This window comes from Rhinolophus ferrumequinum, chromosome 14, assembly GCF_004115265.2.
Source record: "Rhinolophus ferrumequinum isolate MPI-CBG mRhiFer1 chromosome 14, mRhiFer1_v1.p, whole genome shotgun sequence".
NCBI lineage: Eukaryota > Metazoa > Chordata > Mammalia > Chiroptera > Rhinolophidae > Rhinolophus > Rhinolophus ferrumequinum.
The window spans coordinates 52,968,099-52,989,608 of record NC_046297.1 but is presented as its reverse complement, the minus strand read 5'-3'; the positions used below and the strand labels follow the sequence as shown (position 1 = coordinate 52,989,608).

Genomic DNA, 21,510 nt, shown 5'->3' with positions numbered 1-21,510 from the left:
ATATCATTAATGTTTCTGAACATTTGTTAAGAGGAAACACTTAAGGAATGTTTTCATCTAAAAGGAGCCATGAGAAGTGATAGGATCATTCTAAGTTTGTGATTTTTAAAACATAGAACAGCCTCTAATTAGTGTTTCACCTAGTGAAAAACAAAATACTAAGATATGATTGGGGTGTATGTGGGATTATGGTGAAGGGAGAATAGGGGTTATAAATGAGAAACTATTAAATGCTAAATGAAACAACTGACATGTTGAGTCATCCTGTCACATGTAAGAATCTTCTGGAACAATGGTCATAAACTAGTCCTGGTCTTTGACAAAACATTCATAACAGTGAAATATAAAAAAAAATAGAGGAAATGTTGCAAATTTTCATGAAGCTAAATGTAGTAAGAGAAATGGCTGTCCATTAATCTGAGCTTTCATGCATTTTCAAGTACCATATTTATGGTGAGAGAAAATGTTGGTTGTTGGGATGGCATAAAACAAACTCACTACTTAGCAAATAATACATTTCAATACTATTTCTTGGCCACTTTTCCTAAATTTTTAACTTTTATTAAAAATAACATCTGAAGGGAATTTACATTGCATGATTTCTAGACTTTCCCCTGATATATTTTTTGACTAATCTTATTTAGTTTTTCCCAGTAGGGAAAAGTCTGCTCACCACTGGTAATATTTGCTATAAAGGTATCAACAAGTATAGACAGTGGTTTTTATTACTTTCCTGGCTTTTAAATCAATGATTAACATCGTGATACAGTTATACTGGCCTCAGATGCTTAAAGCTATCATGTGGGTAAAATTGTGTCGTTCCCTATTCCAAACATTTGTTAAGAAATTTATATGACCATTGTGGAGAAATAAAGATGAATTAGATATGCATTCTCCCCTCATGAAAAAAAATCACAGTGGGAAAAGAAAAATATTCAAGTTAGAAGTTTATTTTTGGTCTATTGCCTACCAGCTGTATTAATTAAACAGTTTACTGATCATGTCTGAGCGATGATTTCTGCAATTGTAAATCAAAGAATACAGGGTTACATTCTGGTATTCTTTTCAAAAGAACATAAAATGCCATTCACTATGCAATTTTATCATATATCAATATAAAAGAAATATAACTGATAATGTAATAATTTAACTATAAATTATATATTACATATATGTAATACTAAATTTCACAAGTATTTGAATCAATGCAAATGATTCTATGGAAAATATGCCTATCCACAAAATAGTATGCTTAAGTTCAGGTGAAATACATGTACATTTAAATATTGTAATTTTTAACTCATATTAAAGATACAAATCATATTAAAGTTACCTGAAAACTAAGATTTAAAACTATATAGTTACATCCTGAATGGTATTTCAAATGGATATACATAAGATATATGATCTATCTTTAATTTCTGAGTTTGATAACATGGTAAAAAATAAGAGTCTTTACATAGACTATTTGAATTTTCTTAATAATTGGAGTTCCTTTACATTCTTATGATTCTTGAGAACACTGTTTCAAGAACACAAAGTTTGGTTTGAGAAAGAAAGTGTTCTGTTGGTATTCACAGTCTCCTACCACATCAGTTCATTAATTTAACAGCTATTTATTGAGGATCTCTGACAGGGTATGCATTGCATGAAAGCTCTGGTGATAAACTACTGAGTTCCAGCATTGACTTCACAAAGCTTCATGTCCAAAGAAAAGAGATGCTCAACAACTAATCACACACATAAACATTAAATGATAACATGGACTCTTGTGAAGAAAAGTAACTAATGGCATTTATATATGAAAGAGCTTCTTTTCTTTATTTTAATTAAAATTTATTGGGGTGACAATGGTTAGTAAAATTACATAGGTTTCAAGTGTACAATTCTATAATACATCATATATATATCACAATATGTCTTCACCACCCAGAGTCAGTTCTCCTTCCATCACCATATATTTGACTCCCTTTACCCTGAGGTACCACCCCTATTCCCCCTTACCCTCTGGTAACCACTAAACTATTGTCTGTGTCTATGAGTTTTTGTTTCTTTATTTGTCTTGTTTCTTTGTTGCCTTCAGTTTTATATCCCATATATGAATGAAGTTATATGGTTCCTGACATTTTCTGTCTGACTTATTTTGCTTAGCATAATAATCTCAAGATCCATCCATGTTGTAACAAATGGCCCTATTTCATCTTTTCTTGTAGCAGAGTAATATTCTTGTGTATATACTCTACATGTATTTTAAACTATCTGGAAAACAATTTTTTGACAAAAATGTCTTCTAAATGTTCAGTTGTTAAAATCAGTGGCATAAAATATGCACAAACACATACTACCATATCTCATTTCCCAAAGTTTGAATTAATCAGTATTTTCATATAGGTGACATATAGGATAGATACAATAAACAGTAATACACACATATACATAAATAAATAATAAATTAATATATTTATACATATATTACAGCAATTGCTTTTGATGAGTGAATTCTAATCATCGTGTAATAAATGTGTATATATACATATATATTTATTTATACAAAGCTTGGGGATTTGATAAATTGACTTTTAATGCTCTTTGAACTCTACTAGGTAAAATGTCTATGACTCTAACATGTAATTTCATTTGTTTTTAGGTTAACAGGATTCCATCTGCCACCACCAGTGACAAGTACCAAATCTGTGTTCTCACTACGTTTGACCAGTGACTTTGCAGTTAGTGCTCATGGGTTTAAAGTATATTATGAAGGTAAGTGATGATAATATGAGAGGACCACTGTTCAGTCTAATGTAGTCAAACCAAAATTATTCAGGGTGGAAATGGAAGAATCACCCAAAAGGAAGATACAGTTCATCCTGTTATCTCAAATCCTGTCCCAAGATTCACTTTCTTGTTAATCGTTAATATATAATAAAATGCTAGAATTAGTGCACTTTAATGTTTCACATCTGTGGGCCTAGACATAGAAAAGTCTTTCCTTTGAAACTTTTTCGGAGATGAGACCACAGTGTTAGAGATTAACAAAAGGGAATAAAATGTGAGAGTAACAGCAAACTAGTCCTGATTTGAGATTCAGGCATTAGGGACCCCACCCCATTCTCTGTGCTCTGTCTCTCTGCAAGAAAACAAATTAGTTGTCAGTCTTCTCTGCAAGTTGGAGTCAAGAGAAAAAGTCCCTTAAGAGACAAGAATTAATCATCCATTTTAAACCAGGCTTTCCAGTTCCAGAGATCCATAATTCCTTAACCACAAGGAGGAAAACCAAAAAGCCCTTGCAACTGAAGGTTTTTGTATAGAAATTTGGTACAAACTCATTTGGCATCAAAACAAGACCTGAACTTACTGGAGGCCATTTATAATCTTTACTTATTCCACATAGTGTGGCAACTCATATGTTCACTACAGAAATATTGTGTGATAATGGGTTGGTACCACAGGTTCTGCTGAAGCTGTTAAAAATGCACAGAATCTGCATGTTTTTCTTTTTCAAAATGTGAAAAAATTCTGATGGCACAATAATCTATCCCTGAGGGTTTCAGATAGAGGACATAGACTTAAAATTTCTTCTCTATGTGATTTGACAATAACATTTTCACCTAGTTTAGGTAAGAACCCCTCCATTACCAATAGGAATAGTGTATCAGATTTCACCTCACCTCCCCAGGACCATGTTACGAGAATGCGTCACACAGGATCTGATATTGTCATAAGAGATACACAAACATAGTAGCAGGGCGGATACTTTCTAAAGCACATAATAACACCAAATACGATATGTTTAAAGAGCATACTGGAAAACAAGCTCATATAAAATAGAATTGCTTTGTATAAAGGTTAACAGTTTGCATGTAGGGAAAGTTTGAAACTAAACATTTCATCTAATGCTGTCTTTCTCACTAGAGAGTAAAAATACCCTCTAGCAAACAATTGCGTAAAAAAGTAGTCTTTTTTATATTTTAAATAATGCCATTTTGCAGCAGTTTTGAGCACTATTTTCTACTTAATACATTTCTGAACTGTCTTTTGTCTAGCAAGGGAGGATGCATTTCAAGACTTATTTTCCTCCATTGTGATAGTAATAATCATTATTTTTCTAAGGTGCTTTCAAGATAGTTGAATATTTTCATCTTGGCAACTTAATTCATAGTTTAAAATACTATAAACACAAAGGTTTTATTTTAAGTAGTGTTATTTTGGCAACATTGAAGGAGTTAGTAATACAACAATTTTATATTAAAGTCTTCTTAATAGAAAACCTGTCTCTACATCAAAGCATAAAGATATTTTAGGTTAGTTTATTCTTTTAGTAAGGGCTAAGTGTACTGAAAATGTAGTAACTTGGAAGATGAATTATGATGTTGCCATGTTTTCTGGTTTGACTGTCTAGTTTTATGAACTATACCAAAAAATATTTTCATAGTTCTCCATTGTTTCTACATGCACAACATTAAATTTCTACCTGTCACTTCTGCTTCAGTGAAATGGACTTATATATCTTCATGGCATTTAAATGTATGTGTGGGAGGCCCAGACTTAAAATATAAGGCACTAGGCATTGATTTGTGATGAGTATCTTTTACGATGTTATTTGTTTTATATTGCCACCTTAACAAATGACCAGAAATTTAGCAGATGAAAACAACAGATATGTATTATCTCACAGTTCTGTAGGTGAGAAGTCCTGGGTGGTCTCTACTAGTTTCTTTGCTCAGGGTCTTACAAGGCTGAAATACAAAGGTCAGCTGGTTGGGCTCTTGTCAGAAGATTCTGAAAAGAATCTACTGTCCATAGCTCCTAGAAGCCTCTCTCTTCCTTGTACTTGGGCCCTACATCTGAGAGCCAACAATGGGAACATTGAGTCCCTTTCATACATGGAATCTGTCTGCCTTCTTCTTCCCATACATCTCTCTACTACCTTCTCCCCTTCCCCTATCCCACCCTAACATCTCTGATGTCAGCTGTAGAAGTTTCTTGGCTTTTAAGAGCCTACATAATTAGATTGGGCCCATGTGGATAATCAAGGCTAATCTCCCTATGTTAGTCCTTAATTATATCTGCAAAGTCAGTCCTGACATATTCACAGCTTACAGCGATTTTTTGTTGTTGTTGCAGGGGTTGGTGGGAAGGGTAAGCCTCATTTGTCATTTGTGCTACTACAGCATGTGCTACACACTATATAACAGTTTGCAGAGGGGGTAGTTACAAATAAGTAATAAATAAGTAAATGTTTACTTATTTAACTATGGCCAGTGAGACTGTCAAGGCCAACTGGCATATTGTGAAGTCCAGAAACCTCAGTTTGAAATTTGAAAGCCTGTACTTCACCTCTCCTGTACTTTGGATCCAGGTCATCACCTACAGTTACCTCAAACTATAACTCTGGACTCTACCCATGCTAAAATAAAATTAAATTACTAATCTGGACATTTCTTCTACGTTTATACTTGCATGCTAGTTTTTTTTCCAAGATGAGCCTAATGTCTGAATCTCATTAATTTTCATTTCATTTCCCTCTACGTAATCATTTATTCTATTCTTCATCTTTTAAACTTTCCCGAGATGTTGTCGTTTGGATTAGAATTTGTGAGATCTCCATTTATTAGTGATATGTGTACACTTATTTGTGTTTCTCAAACTGCCATCATTAGACACATGCCTCAGAATCATCTGGAAAATGTGTTAAAATGTGGAGTTCTTGACTCCAATTACATATCCTGAAGAAGACTCTGGAGTGAAGCCCTAAAATATACACTCTAATTCTAATTACAAATCCAAAGTAAAAAAATCGATAAATGTAAATCAGTCTGTGATCTTCACAAACTTCTCTGTTATTACAAACTTATAGTGCACTAGTTCAACCCATTTATTTTAAAACTGTGGAGGCTGATGCCCCTATTTCACAAACTTTGATCAAGTTTAAGAGCTCTTAACAATTCACTGAAAATACTTTAAAACTTTTTGATGTCGAAGCTGTCAATTATAAATGTCTATGGAAAAATTTCCACATTAATATCTAGCTTATAGATATTTATGTTTCATTATAAACATATGTTTATGTTTCATTATTATTGTATACTATATACTTTACTTTGTCACTATTTTTCCAAAGTTTGTTTCACAGAACTTTGGATTCATATATTTGTTAGTGCTAATAAAACAAATGAGTAAATTACTGTGAAAATTCTGTGAAACAAAAAAAAAAAAAACTGAGAAACATTGGTGTATGCTACATTGAATATTCATACAACTATTTTTCAAAACTTGGTAGGATAAAAGTAGTAACATCTCTGTTCTATGAACCACATGGTGGGAAATTTTCTTACGTCTTTCTAGATCTGCCAAACAGAATTCAAATTATATTATAGTGTCTATGGAGTTTTTTTGTGTAATTGAGTTCTTGTAAATTTTTACTTTAAAAAAATATATAATCACTCATATAGGTGAAAGAGCATATGGTTATATGCCGTGGAATACCTTATCATTTTAGATTAATTTATTATGCAAACAAAATAATATAATCCATACATATAGTAGATTTTATACCTATAATATGTACTAATTAAATATTATGACATATTATATAAGTGATTAATGTTTGGAAAATGTGAATGAATAATTTCAGCAGGTATCAGTGAGCCAATTCAATTACCAGAAACAGACATAAAAATAATAATATAGCCTTGAAATCCACTTCAAACACCAGGTAGTTATTATGCCATAATGATTGTTGATGTGTATGACTAAGTAACTAAAAAATTATAGGGATAAAAGGCTCATATTAAGCAAATATACTGTTAATTCATTTTCGCATTTTATTTCAGAAATATAAAAGTTTGGCTAATAACACTACTACTCTTCAGTATCATTTATTGAGTGATTTCTTTGTTATAGTTACAGTGGTAAAGATTTTATGTCTCTCCCTAAAAATTAAATGAAAAATTATAATGAATAAGAATTTAACAAAGCACTAAACTTAATATAAAAAAAAATGTTTAAATGCCTTACACATACAAACTGTATACATTTTGAAGACTTATTTTATATATAACTATAAACTATAATTCCATTTAGAGTTAAATTGATATTACCACATAAAATTTGGTACAAAAGAGCATTATAAACTAATAATTACTCATAATGTGTATTAAAACATTATGTATCATAAAAGCTGAAATATATACTTGCATATATTGTGTGTGACATATTTTATTTGACTTTTTTAAATACTTGACATACAAAAGAATATTTATACTATTTACTACTCTATTTAGTTATCTGTCACACATGTTTATTAAAAGTTTACCTTAGAGAAGGTCAAATGACTTTAATTATTTTTAATTTTAGGGGTTATTTTCACTTCCTAAAGTTTAAAAATTTATACTGCAGTATCAAGCAATTAAATAGAGAACTTACAACTTAGAATCGTGTCAATGATGCTTCTGGCAAGACGGTTGAATTGTGGCAAGATAAATTTATAATAAAATTACCTATATAGTGTGCTGGCAATAAAGGTATGTTAACTTCATAAAAGAAGTAATAGGATCTTCACCTTAAATATTTCTAATAATAAATGAGTAATACTGTATTTTAAAAAACACAATACAAAGAGATGTCAGACATGCAAAGGCATTTTTTATTTCTTGGTCAAATTAAAATCTTTTGCCTTTAGGGATCCGTCGAGCCAGCCTACTTTGGTGTTGAAACACCCTGATTATAAATTGACCATCTATCTAAGTCATGAGTGTTTTCTCTCTACTTTAAACAGTGAGAAGTGTTCAAAATCCTAAACCAGAGAATGACACAAATCAGCCTTTTCTTTAAATATCATCTTCAAAATGGAATTAAAAAACAGTGTTGTAAGGAATATGTGGATCTGGTTGGGTTTATACAAACATTTATTAACTTTCAAGTTATTTTACATTTATTACCCAGAAAGACACAAATCACTTTCAATGTGCTTACAGCAAAAATTCTATAGTACTATCAATGTTATGAATGCTTTTAGACATTGAGTCATAACACTTTAAACATTTCCCATTTCTGCACAGTGTAGCACACCCAACTTCTACAACTAGCTAGGTCGCAGCCTTGTTTCCCACCACTGTTTGCCTCAGTTCATGAGACAGTCACATTAACATGTATCAAATTTCTATATATACTATGCTATTTAAACTATTCTACCTTAAATCTCCCTCTTTTGCTCAGAATACCATATATACACCTCTTTGATTGGCCTGCTTATTTCTTATCCTTTCAGACTATGTGTAGACCTTAATCAACTCCAGAAAGTCATTTATGGGATCCAAGATTGAGCCCAACAATGCTCAATAATCTTTTCTCTATGTGTCAGATATGTACACAGCTTATCACCATACTATATTCTACCATTTTGTACGTTTTGCTCACACTAATCTGTGAGAAACTTGAGGGTGTAGAATGTATTTTACTTGTTTTGTAAACATGTCGCCTAACTCAGCACAATCCTGCAACATTGCAAGCACTTAATAGATGTTTGTTAAAGTCAATGGATAAACAGGATATCTAATAATTTTATCGGTAATAAGGAAAGATTAAATACATCTGCCTCTTTCAAAGAATTAAAACTCTATTGAATGTATTGAAAGGCAGACATTGGCTATGTTTAGAAATTATGATATTCACAGATAACTACATTAGATGAATATGGTTTAGGAAAGTGTTTGGCCTTTTATTTCAGAAAAACCATAAATGATACATACAAATATTTCTACTTTTTATTAATATTTTCTTTGCTTAAAATTTTTACTTTCTTGAAGAAAATCTTTTCTTTATGAAGCATTTTAAAAAATATACAACTGCTCATACAGCATAAAAAGAAAAATAAGCTGAAAATGAAAAATTGCTTAAGTCAGTTATATATGACCTACTTCATGTTTGTGCTTCATGTGGAAAAGATGGGACGGCATTCAAGATTGTATTTATTCTCCAGGAATAACATGCTTAAATTTAGTACATAATCTCATTTCAGATTGAATTTCTTTCTTTTATATATGTTGCTAAATGTGTCATATTTGTCACCTGCTATAATTTATCATTTTGATATGAGTGCTAGAATTAAGTTTAATTGAAACTGATTAATTCAAGATTCCAATTATATGTCAAAGACATGTTTTGTGTTGCATAGATTCAAAGGCCATACATTGTAATAAGTTGTTATAACTGATAGCAAACAACTATGGTTTAAAAGAAAAGTATAGTACAAGCTTATTTAAGAAATTAATTTGTGAATTTATCTAGATTTTCCCCTACCAAAATGTCATTAGAAAAATATATTATGTGTATTATTTGTTTTTAAGTATGATAACATATCACAGAAAACTAAATTTAAAGTGGTTTCTTGCTTATAAGAATTATGCATTTAACAGGGTAACATTTAATTTCATAAAAAAGTAAACATAGCTACCGTAAAATAAAATGTGCAAATCAAATATTTCAATAGGAATAGTAAACAGTATCAATCATTTTGATTCAATGAATATACATATTGTATTAAATAAAATTATTTTTCTTCTTGGAGAAATAATTATGTTATCAAATCTCATTTTCAGTACTTGTTACACAACTCTCAGCCTTAAGATGTATTTTTTATAATTTTCCCATTCCACATCACATAACATAATTTACAAAACGCCTCAACATTTCAATAAAAATTATACTTTTTCTATGCAATGTGCTGTTATCCTATCTAGAATATTTTTTAGATTTTGTATTCCCTTTAAATCAAATTTTAAAAAAGTGAAACTGCAATGTAAATGAATGTGGGAAAATGTTGTCAAAATCTTACTTAATGGAGTATCACAGTCAGAAAAGAAAAAGCATGTTTTTCACATGATCATAGTTGGGTGGGGGATTTATTTCTTGCAAGGTCATAGCAGGCTAACGTATATGGGAAATAAATAATCAAAAATCTAAAGGAATGCAAGAAGCTAATTTGAAGCCATATTAATTAATAACATTGAACAATGTGTTGATGCTTCCTCTTGTAACAGAATGTGAACTGACCGCAAGGCACCATTTGTGGTACATTTAATATTATTCAGGAAACTAAATATTCATTTGTCACTCCTCATTTTTTATCTAATTATTACACTAATGATAATATTTCCAAATATGTAGTTAAAATAATGTAATCTAAATAGTTTTCTTAATATTCATTTGCATTTATAATAATTTCATTGGTTATCTGTCATATCTGAGACCCTTAATACTTTTGGTTCTTTCACTGCGCCTCCAGCTGAAGACTTTATTTCTTATCCTACAAACAGATTTTGAAGAGTGTGCTCTTTTGGTCATAACTTTCAAGCACTACTCATCACTAGCTATGCTTTATGCAATAATTCATTGTACCTGTCCATTCTCATAGGGATATTAAAAGGCATTTTTTCCCCCACAAAATGATAATTTCCATCTGTATTGGTTTTATACTTCTGCATAACAAATTACTACTATTTAGTGGACTAATATAACACACATTATAATCTCAGTTCTGTAAATCAGAAGTCTGGGCAGTGATCAGCTTGGGTTCTTAGCTAGCATCTCACAAGTCTATAGTCAAGGTGTTGGCTAACTCTGAGATTACACCAAAGACCAGGGTCCTATTTCAAGCTTACTTGTTGCTGGTAGAGTATGTCTTTGCAGCAAAGTGATATAATTGAGGTCTCTATTTTCTTGCCAGGTATTGACCAGGGACTTTTCTTAGTTCGTTCAGGCTGCTTGTGGTTCCTTGATTCCTCCTCCCAAAAGCGTTTCACATCCTGATGTTCTTTTACCTCAGCCGGAGCATAAGTCTCTGACTTTACCTCCCTCACCAGTTGGCTAGTAAGGGGTCCTATATAACATAACATACTCATAATCATAGGAGTGACTGTCCCATCACCATTGGCATATAATGTAAGCTATGAAGGGGTCAATTCTTCCATCATATCCATTGCTCCCACCTACACTCATGGGAAAGGGGTGGAAATCTTGGAGCCTGTCTTAGAATTCTGCCTAGCACATCATGTTGAGAGACTCATTTAAGTGATAGTTAAAAAACAGGACACAAAAATATAAAAGAACAGGAGGTTAGAGACATTTTATAATCAACCAACCTAAATGGCTCCATTTTTACCTTTAAAAAAAGGAGATATAGTTAATGGATTCTTTAGATGTTTTTTGTCCTTACTCTGGTCAGTAAATAGCACATCTTTATATGCTATTACATAGGTAAATACAATTTAATTATAATCTTACAGTGTGCTTCAGATTTTTATTTTAAAGATGATTACATTTTAATATGAATGCTTTTTAAATATAGCATGTCTTTCTTTTTTATTAAAATTTATTGGGGTGACAATGGTTAGTAAAATTACACAGGTTTCAAGTGTACAAACTAGACTGCATGTCTTTCTTCTTAACGATAAACATAGGGTAATGGAAATATTTTTTTAAATGCTGGACATGGTGTTACAACACCTAATTTGTAATGCTGACTTCATTACTTAGATGTTGTGAAGTTCAGTTCTTCTTAATGTAAAATGAGTAATATAATACCAATTCTACAAGGTTGTTTGGAAGATCAAGGGAGTTAATGATGCAACATCCACAGAGCAGTGCCTGACATATAAGCAACGCTCAATAAATTGTAGCTAGTATCTTTGTTGTTCTACCTTACATATTCAACATTACATATTATTTTTATTGATAATATTTAATACCATGTTTCCCCGAAAATAAGACCTAGCTGGACAATCAGCTCTAATGCGTCTTTTAGAACAAAAATTAATATAAGACCCAGTATTATATATTATATATTACATTATATTATATTATATAAGACCCGGTCTTAAAATAAAACCGGGTCTTATATTAATTTTTTTTCTCCAAAAGACGCATTAGAGCTGATTGTCCAGCTAGGTCTTATTTTCGGGGAAACACGGTATTACATATTGTACATATCCTATTCAATGTTATAATTGATATAATCATAATAAATATGTTGAATACATAATAATGATATATAGTCAATATTGTATATTAATAATATATCCTTATATCCATATATATTATAATGTTTGGTCCTATCATATAAACTCTTTGAATTTCCACTTTCTCAAAAGGAATATTACATCCAGCTGTTTGTTTTGCCTTTCTTAGAGTATTGTCAAATAAGTAAATAGATGTGACAATTTACCCAAGTGTTACTTGGAATAAATAAATTATGCAGGAACACCCTTAGCTAGGGTTTCCCTGGAATCACAATGCTGCCAATGGGGTAATTCATTTTCAGCTTGAACCAATGGAAGAAATGACACTTTTCATACATGTACACACAAACACACAAACACAATGCTGCTCCAATGACAAAGGTCAAAACTCTGACAGAGGCTAGGAGAAGTACTCAAGAAATGCAGCTCTAAGCTGACAGGATAGTACATACTAGAGACAGAACTGGAACATGACTAGGCAGTGATTGTAACTGACTTGAAAAGAGGGCACAATGGAAGAATGCCAAGTCTTGTGTAGAAATTAAGTGAATAATACTCACTACTTAAATACAGCTCTTTAAGTAAATGCATAAACAAAAATTCATAGGAATTTTATGGAGAATCATAATGGCCTTGAAGCAAAGAACAAACATCTTTTTACAGACATTGCGGCTAGCTAGAAGAGATGATACCTCGAATCAAAGAACAACATGTGCCAAACTATAACGGGGTATTTTCTTTATCATTGTGATGAAATATAATCATTTTCTTCTAGTGGAAAAATAACTAACAGAATGACTGATCCATCTGTAAAAACGTTAGATACTGTCCAGAATTGTGAAGGTTCTGAGATTTTGCCCTACTTGAAAGGTAGCAAGTTAGCATGCCACACTTTCACGGATGCTGGCAGAAGACAAAATTCCTAAGTCAGGGACAAAGGACATTATTACATAGCAATAAAAAGAGCCAGAGTATCAGACGTTGCTCAGGTTCCGAGAGCCTCAATTCTCACAGGGAAATGAGTAGAGGGCCAGGTGATGCCCACATACATAGTGGGATGTGCTATAGGAGAGAAGCTCTCACTTAGAGAATTAAGATCTTCTATAATTATACAGCAAGTAAACAGACCCTCTCCTCTGGAGGGAGATGATATTTCCCTATTGTTGCTGAACCAGGAAAGTAAATACCTCTGCTTATAAGATGGGGACAACATAAGAGGCATATAGAGAATTATTTCTCAACATGTGTATATAGTTTTTTGCCACCATACCATTTGGATTAAACACATCTTAGACAATTTCAATCACTTTTTTTAAATTCCAAATAAAATGTACTTTGAAATATTATTATGTGAAGATCCTTCAAATGGGTAGATGCTATATAAAAACTTCAAGACTTGCATTGGCCACATTTAGTATTATTTTAAAGCTGCTTAATAAGCTATAACATTCTATATATACTTTTGGATAATTTCACAAATATCATCGGAAAGTGATGATTTTATTTTCTCTCCTTTTTTTTTCATTCTTTATATTGAAGGGTATTTGTTGAACTCTCTTTCTATAGGGTGAGATAAGTCTACACCATCATGATTTCATAGGGATTTCATCATCTATATTTATTTGTACAAGCAGTCTCTCATGTTGTCTTTTTGTACTATTTTTTGTTTGTTTTATACCAACATAATACTAATTCATATGGTGTGTTGAGATTTCCTAAAATTGTTACCACAACATAAATTCCAGATGATTGCAAATAGTTAAAATTTTAAAATAAAAATGCATAGTTCATGAAGAAGTATAGCACAATATTGTCAGCTCATGGGAGAGGACAGCTTTCTAAGCAAAAAGGAAAATATATAACTAAGAGAAAAAGTAATAGACTAGACTAAATAAAATGTGAAAGTTGCTGAATAAAAAATAAAAAAATTCTTACATCAAAGTGCAAAAGGAAATGGGAATTTAAATCTGAAATCTATAGGACAGAGAAACATATGCATTATATTCATACATATACTCTTGTCTCTGATGTGACATTTGTGAAAGACATGAATTAAAAATGAACTAACAACTGAAAATGGCCAAAACCATGTGAATAAAAGACTTTAACTTAACATAGATTTATCATTAACATTAATCTTATGCTTAGAAATATTTTTGGCTTGTAGATACAGGAAAATGACAAAAAGATTTTCTTGAGCTTAGTAGCCATGAACAAAAAATATGAGACAAGATCAAAGCAATTAAAAATTATACATGTGAGATAAAAGATTTATCAAATGAAATCTTTCAGATATAACTTGATTAATGTAAGAAGAGATAATTTATCTTCTAAATTTATCCTGATTCTGAGATCTGGAAGCAATAGATAGTAAATTTTGCCTTATATTGGATAGTATACAACCTTCTTATAATGTCAATAAGAATTCTCATTTCACCAATTATGGAAATTTTGTTTATCTTTCTGTAATTTTTAAAGCAGGTCCATCTGTGTGTAGTATCAAAGGCTCTGGATTATTAAGTTAAAGAAGTAGTCCAAAAGAAAGACTGTTAGATTACATTTCAATTATCTATAAATTTTAAAAAATTATGACCAGTTATCATTTAATTTTGCTCTCTTGAGTCAACCTGCTATAATTTTACTTATAATTGAGAATGTGCTAACAATATCAATAACTCAAACCCGATATTTCTCTAGTAAAACATGCATATCATTTTACCAGCAATTGTTTACAAATACAGTGAGGTACATTTGTCACATGAACTAAATTTTGCCATAGAGGTCTATTTAAAATGTATTATTTTTGTTTGTATAAAAGTATCATTTTAGTTACCTGGTGTCCATCTGAAATTGATAAATAAAATTCAGTGTAGTACATGATCAGATCAAAACTTAGATATGAGCAGCCCAGAATTACTTCGTATATTGCATTCTATATAAAAATATGACAATAATAATAGCACAGTTTAAACAAATCTTAAATATTTATGTGCCTGTAAGTACTCATAAACCTATTCTGATTTTTCTCATGTTAACATGACTGTGAAATTGTCAGTATTACTTTGTTCACATTTTTTTCTACTTCAAAAAAATGAGGAGTATTTGAAAAGCACTCTTAAAGGTGTTGTAACACTACTGCATTAAGAAAAATAAATAGAATCTAAATTGTTTATGAGTCTTAGAATCATCAAAACTTCTCAAAAATATTGCAGGGGAAATGTGTGGAATCATGAATAAATTAACAATCCTTCAATAATTATTGAGGATTGAATAAGAACATTAATTAGAAATATAAAATGAGAATACTTATCACTATATAGAAAATGTTAGGACACTTTAGTAAAAAATTAGTTATGACTCGTAGAAATCTTTATTAATTTGTGTCAAATATAATACAATGATGTAAATATTTATGAATGGAAATGTAAATGAATAATTAGAAAACAATAAATTATATTGTTATAAATGTAAATAAACTAATTCCATTGTTTACCAATTATGTGCTAATGGGAAATACACTGAGTTAGACCAGAGAACAAGATTTGATAGTCAGCATTAAAAGATTGAGGAGAATAATGATTCTGACCCAGTTCTGGGTTTCCTACCTTTGGGATACATGGCTACATGTATGGATGGTATTAGACAAGATGAAACCTAGTAGAGACAAAACACTCTACTTGTGTACTCAATTCTATGGTTCTTGTTGTTTGTTGTACTCAGAAACTTTCTTTCTGCAGTTGTCCTCTATGTCATGTGTATTACCATTTTTGTCTAATAAATCTGTCCCATTATATTCCATAAAGGCATATGTTATTTGATTTCTTTTTAGGAAAAACAAACTTTTCTTGACCTTGCATTCCTTCCAGCCCTTGCTCCATCTCTCTGGCGGTCCTTTAAATAACGTTCTCACAAAGCTGTCTACATTTTCTTTGGTCATCTTCTCCATTTTTAATTTACCTCCTTGAATACACTTTAATTTAGACTTTGCCACTACTATTCAGTTGAATATCTTATTGTCAAGGTTACCAATGATAGAAACATGGACAGATCTAAAGGTTAATTCCAAAATTAGTCTTCCTCTTTTCAGCATTTAACACATCACACTTCTTATCTCTTCTTAAAACATTTCCATTTGGCTGCCTCACAGGATGCCACTGATTTTCCCCTAATGTATTTTCATTGTTTAGACCCCCCTGGGCAGGCTCTACTGCTTTTAACTTCTAGATATTGTAGTGCCACAGGGTTCAGTGTATGGCCCTCATCTCAATCTACACTCATGGTCTATGTGGGCGAATCTGCTCCAGTGTCTGAAAGAGCTATGTATACATTGAATATATCTATCATTTAGCGATTGCTATGGGACAATCACAAAACCTCAGGAGCATGCAAAATAAGTGTTTATTATGTGAGCTTCTGAAGGGGTTGGCTCTGTCAGTCTGGTGATCTTGGCTGGATTTACTCATGTTTTTTCTGCTTATTGGCTAATCTAGTTTACCTCATCTGGGACAACTGATGTGATTGAGCAGTACTCAAATCTCTCATTCATGAACAGGATATTTTAGGCATGTTCTCATGCCTATATCAGAGGTAACAACATGAGAAAAAATGGAAATGTACAAGCACTTTTTAAAGCTCTGCTTGATTTGATCTACTTGATCAAAGATTAGACCATGAAAGCATGACAAAGTTATAGGGCAGAGGGCATGTATAAGGGGAGATGGAATGAATAAAAGATGGCATATTTGCAATTATTTCCCTATATATGCCCCTCTTATTTTCCAACATGACATCTTTCCTGAATTCAAAATAGTCTCACCCCCATGTCTTTCTCAATAAATAGCAACATAATTCATTCAATTGCTCAGGTTGAAAAACTTTGGGGTCATGCTATATTCCTCTTTTGTTTTAGCAATTTACATCTGTCATGTGGGGTCTCTGATCCCGCTCCCCACACAAGAACACAGGATATGTATGGTGAGGCCAAAAAGGAACACCAATGGAGCCATAGATAAGGAAGTCATACCACTATACAGTAGTACCTCAGTTTTCAAACATCTCCATAGATGAACATTTCGGTTTACGAACACCATAAACATGGAAGTAAATGCTTTGGTTTTCAAACATGCCTCGGAACTCTAACATGTCACGCAGCTTGCACTGAGTGCAAGATCCTGAGGCCTAGCTGTCAGCTGTTTTCGAATGTTTCAGACCTCAAATGGTCTTCTGGAACGGATTACGTTAGAAAACCGAGGTACCACTGTATTCTCGATGGTGGCTGGTCAAGACACAAAAGTAAACATCTGCCGGTACCCCAACAGGAGGTCTTTCTGTACCTCAGTCTCACCGGCAGCTGGGCGAGACACAGGAAGTAGGATCCACACGATCCGCAATCCGTCATCCACGCTTGCTAACCCCATTTGCTGGCTGCAATCCGCAGTCTGCTTCTCTGCCAACCAACCAACCTGCCGGCGTAGCCACGAAAGTTATATTTGTGGCTAATGGCTAACTGGTTACAACTGATGGCCACCCAGCCACAGCAGATGGCCATCTGATTACATCTGATGGCCATCAAATAACCAAGCCAGCAGCTTTCTACATGAGACCAAGAGCCTGGAAACTGCTCTCTGGGACTTTGTCCCCACAACGTCAAATTCAAAGTCAAATACTGAATCAAATATATCTTGAATCTTCCACTTCTCACCATTTTTTATTACTAATATCTTAGTCCGAGCAACCATCATGTATTATTCTCTGAATTAAATTAGACTACTGCACTAGATTCCTACCTGGTTACCTAGCTTTCTCAACACCTGTATATTCCTCAGTAATAGTTCATAACACTTCCCTCCCCAAAACCTTTTTCTGATACTTCTACTTATATCAAATTGGCCAGATTATAGTCACAACAAAGTTGGCGGCACTGGGAGCTGGGAAATGTAGTCTATATTCAGGATGTTAATGTCCCCAGCTAAAAATTGTATTACTGTGACTGAACAGAGAGAAGCTAATAGGGAACAGCTAACTGGCTTTCTCTGCCACGGTGTCAGAATAAGAAACAGCATATTCTAGCTCAATATCCTTTTATAAAGATAAAAATACTGTGATTCTACCAATTAAAAAAATAATAACTAAAAGCGTTGAAGCACACAGTCTTCTCTGTTCACTAACACATTCCAAAACACCTATTGAGCACCTACCATGTTCTAGCCATTGTATTAAAACACCTTTAATATGGCTCTCAGGATGCTTATAATTTGGTGGAGAAAAATAAATAAAAGCAACTATTTTCCTAACAGTTTACATCCATTTTCATACTAGCACAAAATAATTCAGTCAGGTAAATATCGCCATTCTCATCTACAGCTAAAGAGAAACGGACACAATTGACTTACTGACAGCAGTATGCTGGAGCCGGCTCAGAGTGGAGGTCATCAGCAATGCCAAGTGCACAAGGAATCCTCTTTCTAAACTGCATTCAATGACTTCCTGTTGATACCTTCAGATTAACTGTGTTGAGAGCATTGACCCTATAAAAATCAACACATTTTTAAAAGCAGTCTTTTTTGTTTTTTGCTTCATATTTTCCAGAGAACTAGTTGTTAAACATTTACCAGCCCAAGGCAGTAAATGGCAAGCTGACTACTGAAACTAAAGCCTCATTCTCTGTAGCCCCTTCTTCCTTTCTCACTCGTATGTTGGTGTAAAGCAGACTTTCCTCAGTTTTGTGTTCATAAGAACCATCTGGTGATCTTGTGAAATGGCTGATTCTTATTTCGAACATCTGACCTAGGGCTCAGGATTATGTTTCCTGGCAGAAATGTAGGTGTTATCAATTCTGCTATTCTACATAGAACAAACCACATGATATAAAATCTTTTATTTAAAATTTTTTTTTCAATCACAGTTCGTTCATTGTGTTATTCCAAAATACCCTTACTAAGCTATATTTTAGTGGCTTCTAAAGAAGGTGAAATTTGTTGCAGCTAATCTATCTTAATTTTTCTCCTGCACCATGGTCAAAATTCATGTAAGTCACTTTTCATACTTAGGAGAAAAAAAAACAAAACTGTCAACGGTGTCTCTGAGCTCTATTTAGTTCGTCTCACTTCTTGTGATTAGAAAATTATAAAGTATAAATCATTGTTTTTCTACAAAATCTTGTATTCGTAGCTCCTCCTAGTTGCCCAGCTGTGTTCAAAGAAATATCATGTATGCTCTTAATTTCCAGTGCAATAAACGTTCTCCATTTTATAACTTTAAAACAATTAATAAAAAACAACAAAGTGAAGAATCGGAGATCAGGTAATGGAAGAAGCTCTTATTGTACATACCAACAGAGCTGGGGTCTAAAACAGTTTCAATCTCTAGTTAAGTTCTCTTTTCCATATATAATGAGGGACTTAAAATATCCACATTTTGACATTTACATATTCTAAAGTAACATTGTTGATCAGCATTTGGAGCACTAAAAATGAATCCCGTCTTTTGTCTAATAAATCTTCCGCGGGATTCCCAATTGAAGGCATGGCCATACAGGAATTGAGAAATAAGAAAACTTTGTTCACTTCCTGTTCTCCCATTTGCATTTCTAGACACAGCCTTCTTAAACTACTCATATTTTTCCAGATGAGTAATATGTTTACTCAGTTGGCATTCAAAAATTATTGTTGAATGAATACTTGGATGAGTGAATAAATGAGTGCCAGATGTGATCCATGATGACTCTGATATTGTATGTTGCTAGAAAATAAATATAATTTGAATTGTTGGACCTAAGAGGAAGCATAAAAGTTTCAGATAAATTGGAACTCTCAGGATTTCCACTCCAATTTAATTTTACCTCTTTTATTTAAGAATAAATAGGGAAGTTGTCTCCATTTTTGATGTAGTATAAAACTTCAATTATGCCTCTCCCTATTTTGCTAGATGATGGGCATTGTTATGTAATGTTATAAGGGAAAAGTTAAATCCACAATTAAATATCTTAGTGGAGTTTAATAGCCTTCCTATGGCTAAATTATTTTTATGTTAATAGGGCATTTTGTTGAAATTAATGGGTCGTTAGTCTCCTGTGAATAGAAGGTTCTGGTATCAGCCTTTACAAATGATTCAAATTGGGGTACAATGTTTGAACATCATAAGCTGCATTTATGTTACCTTTATCAAATTTGGAGTGAATTGTTGAGTGGTGAGACTAGCTGTACTCTGGGAACATTTTCAATGCATACATATATAAAATTTTGTAATTTTACTTAGAATACAAGTTTCATTCTTTTTTTCTTAAATGACTGCAATTTCTAAAGATTCTGAAATATTTCTTGTATTTCAACTTAAATTCTCCAGTATACACCAAGAACATGCAGAAAATTCTAGAAGGATGAAATGATGAGCCTTAGCTGATAGAGTTAGTAATTCTCAATTTTGTAGTTAAAAATTCAGGAAAGAATTATAATTCAGTAACAATAGCATTCAATCAAATTATTTTTTTAACCCATAAGCAATGATATCAAGAAGAAAGCTCACTGAAATTCCAGACATTTGAAAAGTTCACTGAACAAACACATAATGGTAAGTATATACTTAGTCAGAAACTTTTTAAAAATAATAATAATTTAAGGGTCTAACTGGATAGTAGAAGCCTTCTCCCTAAGAAGTTTTATGATATTCTAAAGGTTAAACATGTTTCTAATAATCAGATGTAAAAAGAAGAGACCTAATTAAATAAATTCAAAAATATCCTCCAGATATTAATTCCTATGAACTTTAATAGTACGTGGAAAAGAAGTAGATTATTTTTCCAGCTTTACTGAGGTAAGATTGACAAGTAAACATCATATGTATTAAAAGGTGTATAATGGGATATATATACATATATATATATATATATATATGTATATATATATATGTATATATATATAGCAAAATTATTACCACAATCACGCTAACTAGCATATCCATTATGGACAGCTAAATGACTGAATGTGCTAAACTTAAAAAAAAAGTTTAAGTGTGGCAGAAGGGAGAAGTTCATTCATTTTGAGAGGACTATCCAGTTGTTTAATCATAGTGGATAGCTACAGGCTAAGAGAGAGAGGACCCCAAAGCAACAATCCAGTCTTGTCTCAGCCTATAGGTTGCAAAATATGTATCTATATTAAGTTAAGTAGGGTGCAGACAATAGGGTCAAACGCAGGATATTAAAAAGGATTTTGTATTCCAAATAATAGTGTCAATTTGGGTGTTTACAGGTTTAAAGTAGGAAGTATACGGAAAGACATGCTATCTAATTGTAGAAAAACAGAACATGTTGGGCAAAAGGAAAAAAAATGAATTTTCTTTTTTTTTTTTTTTTTTTAGAATTTCAGGTTTATTGAGGTATAAGGGACAAATACAATTGTAAGAATTATTATCTAGAAGAAATGTCGTTTAACCAGATCTAAGGGTCAGAGTCAGGGATGGCGCAAAACTGGCACAATGAAGGCACACATTTCAG

General features: G+C 32.3%; 1 protein-coding gene across 1 annotated transcript in view; it reads left to right on the top strand.

Moving 5' to 3' along the window:
* CSMD3 (CUB and Sushi multiple domains 3) overlaps positions 1-21,510 on the top strand; it is a 1,093,095-nt gene that overhangs the window by 130,794 nt on the left and 940,791 nt on the right. The window contains exon 3 of the mRNA XM_033126920.1: positions 2,648-2,760. Coding sequence (XP_032982811.1) covers positions 2,648-2,760 — 113 coding nt within the window. The remainder of the gene's footprint in view (positions 1-2,647; positions 2,761-21,510) is intronic.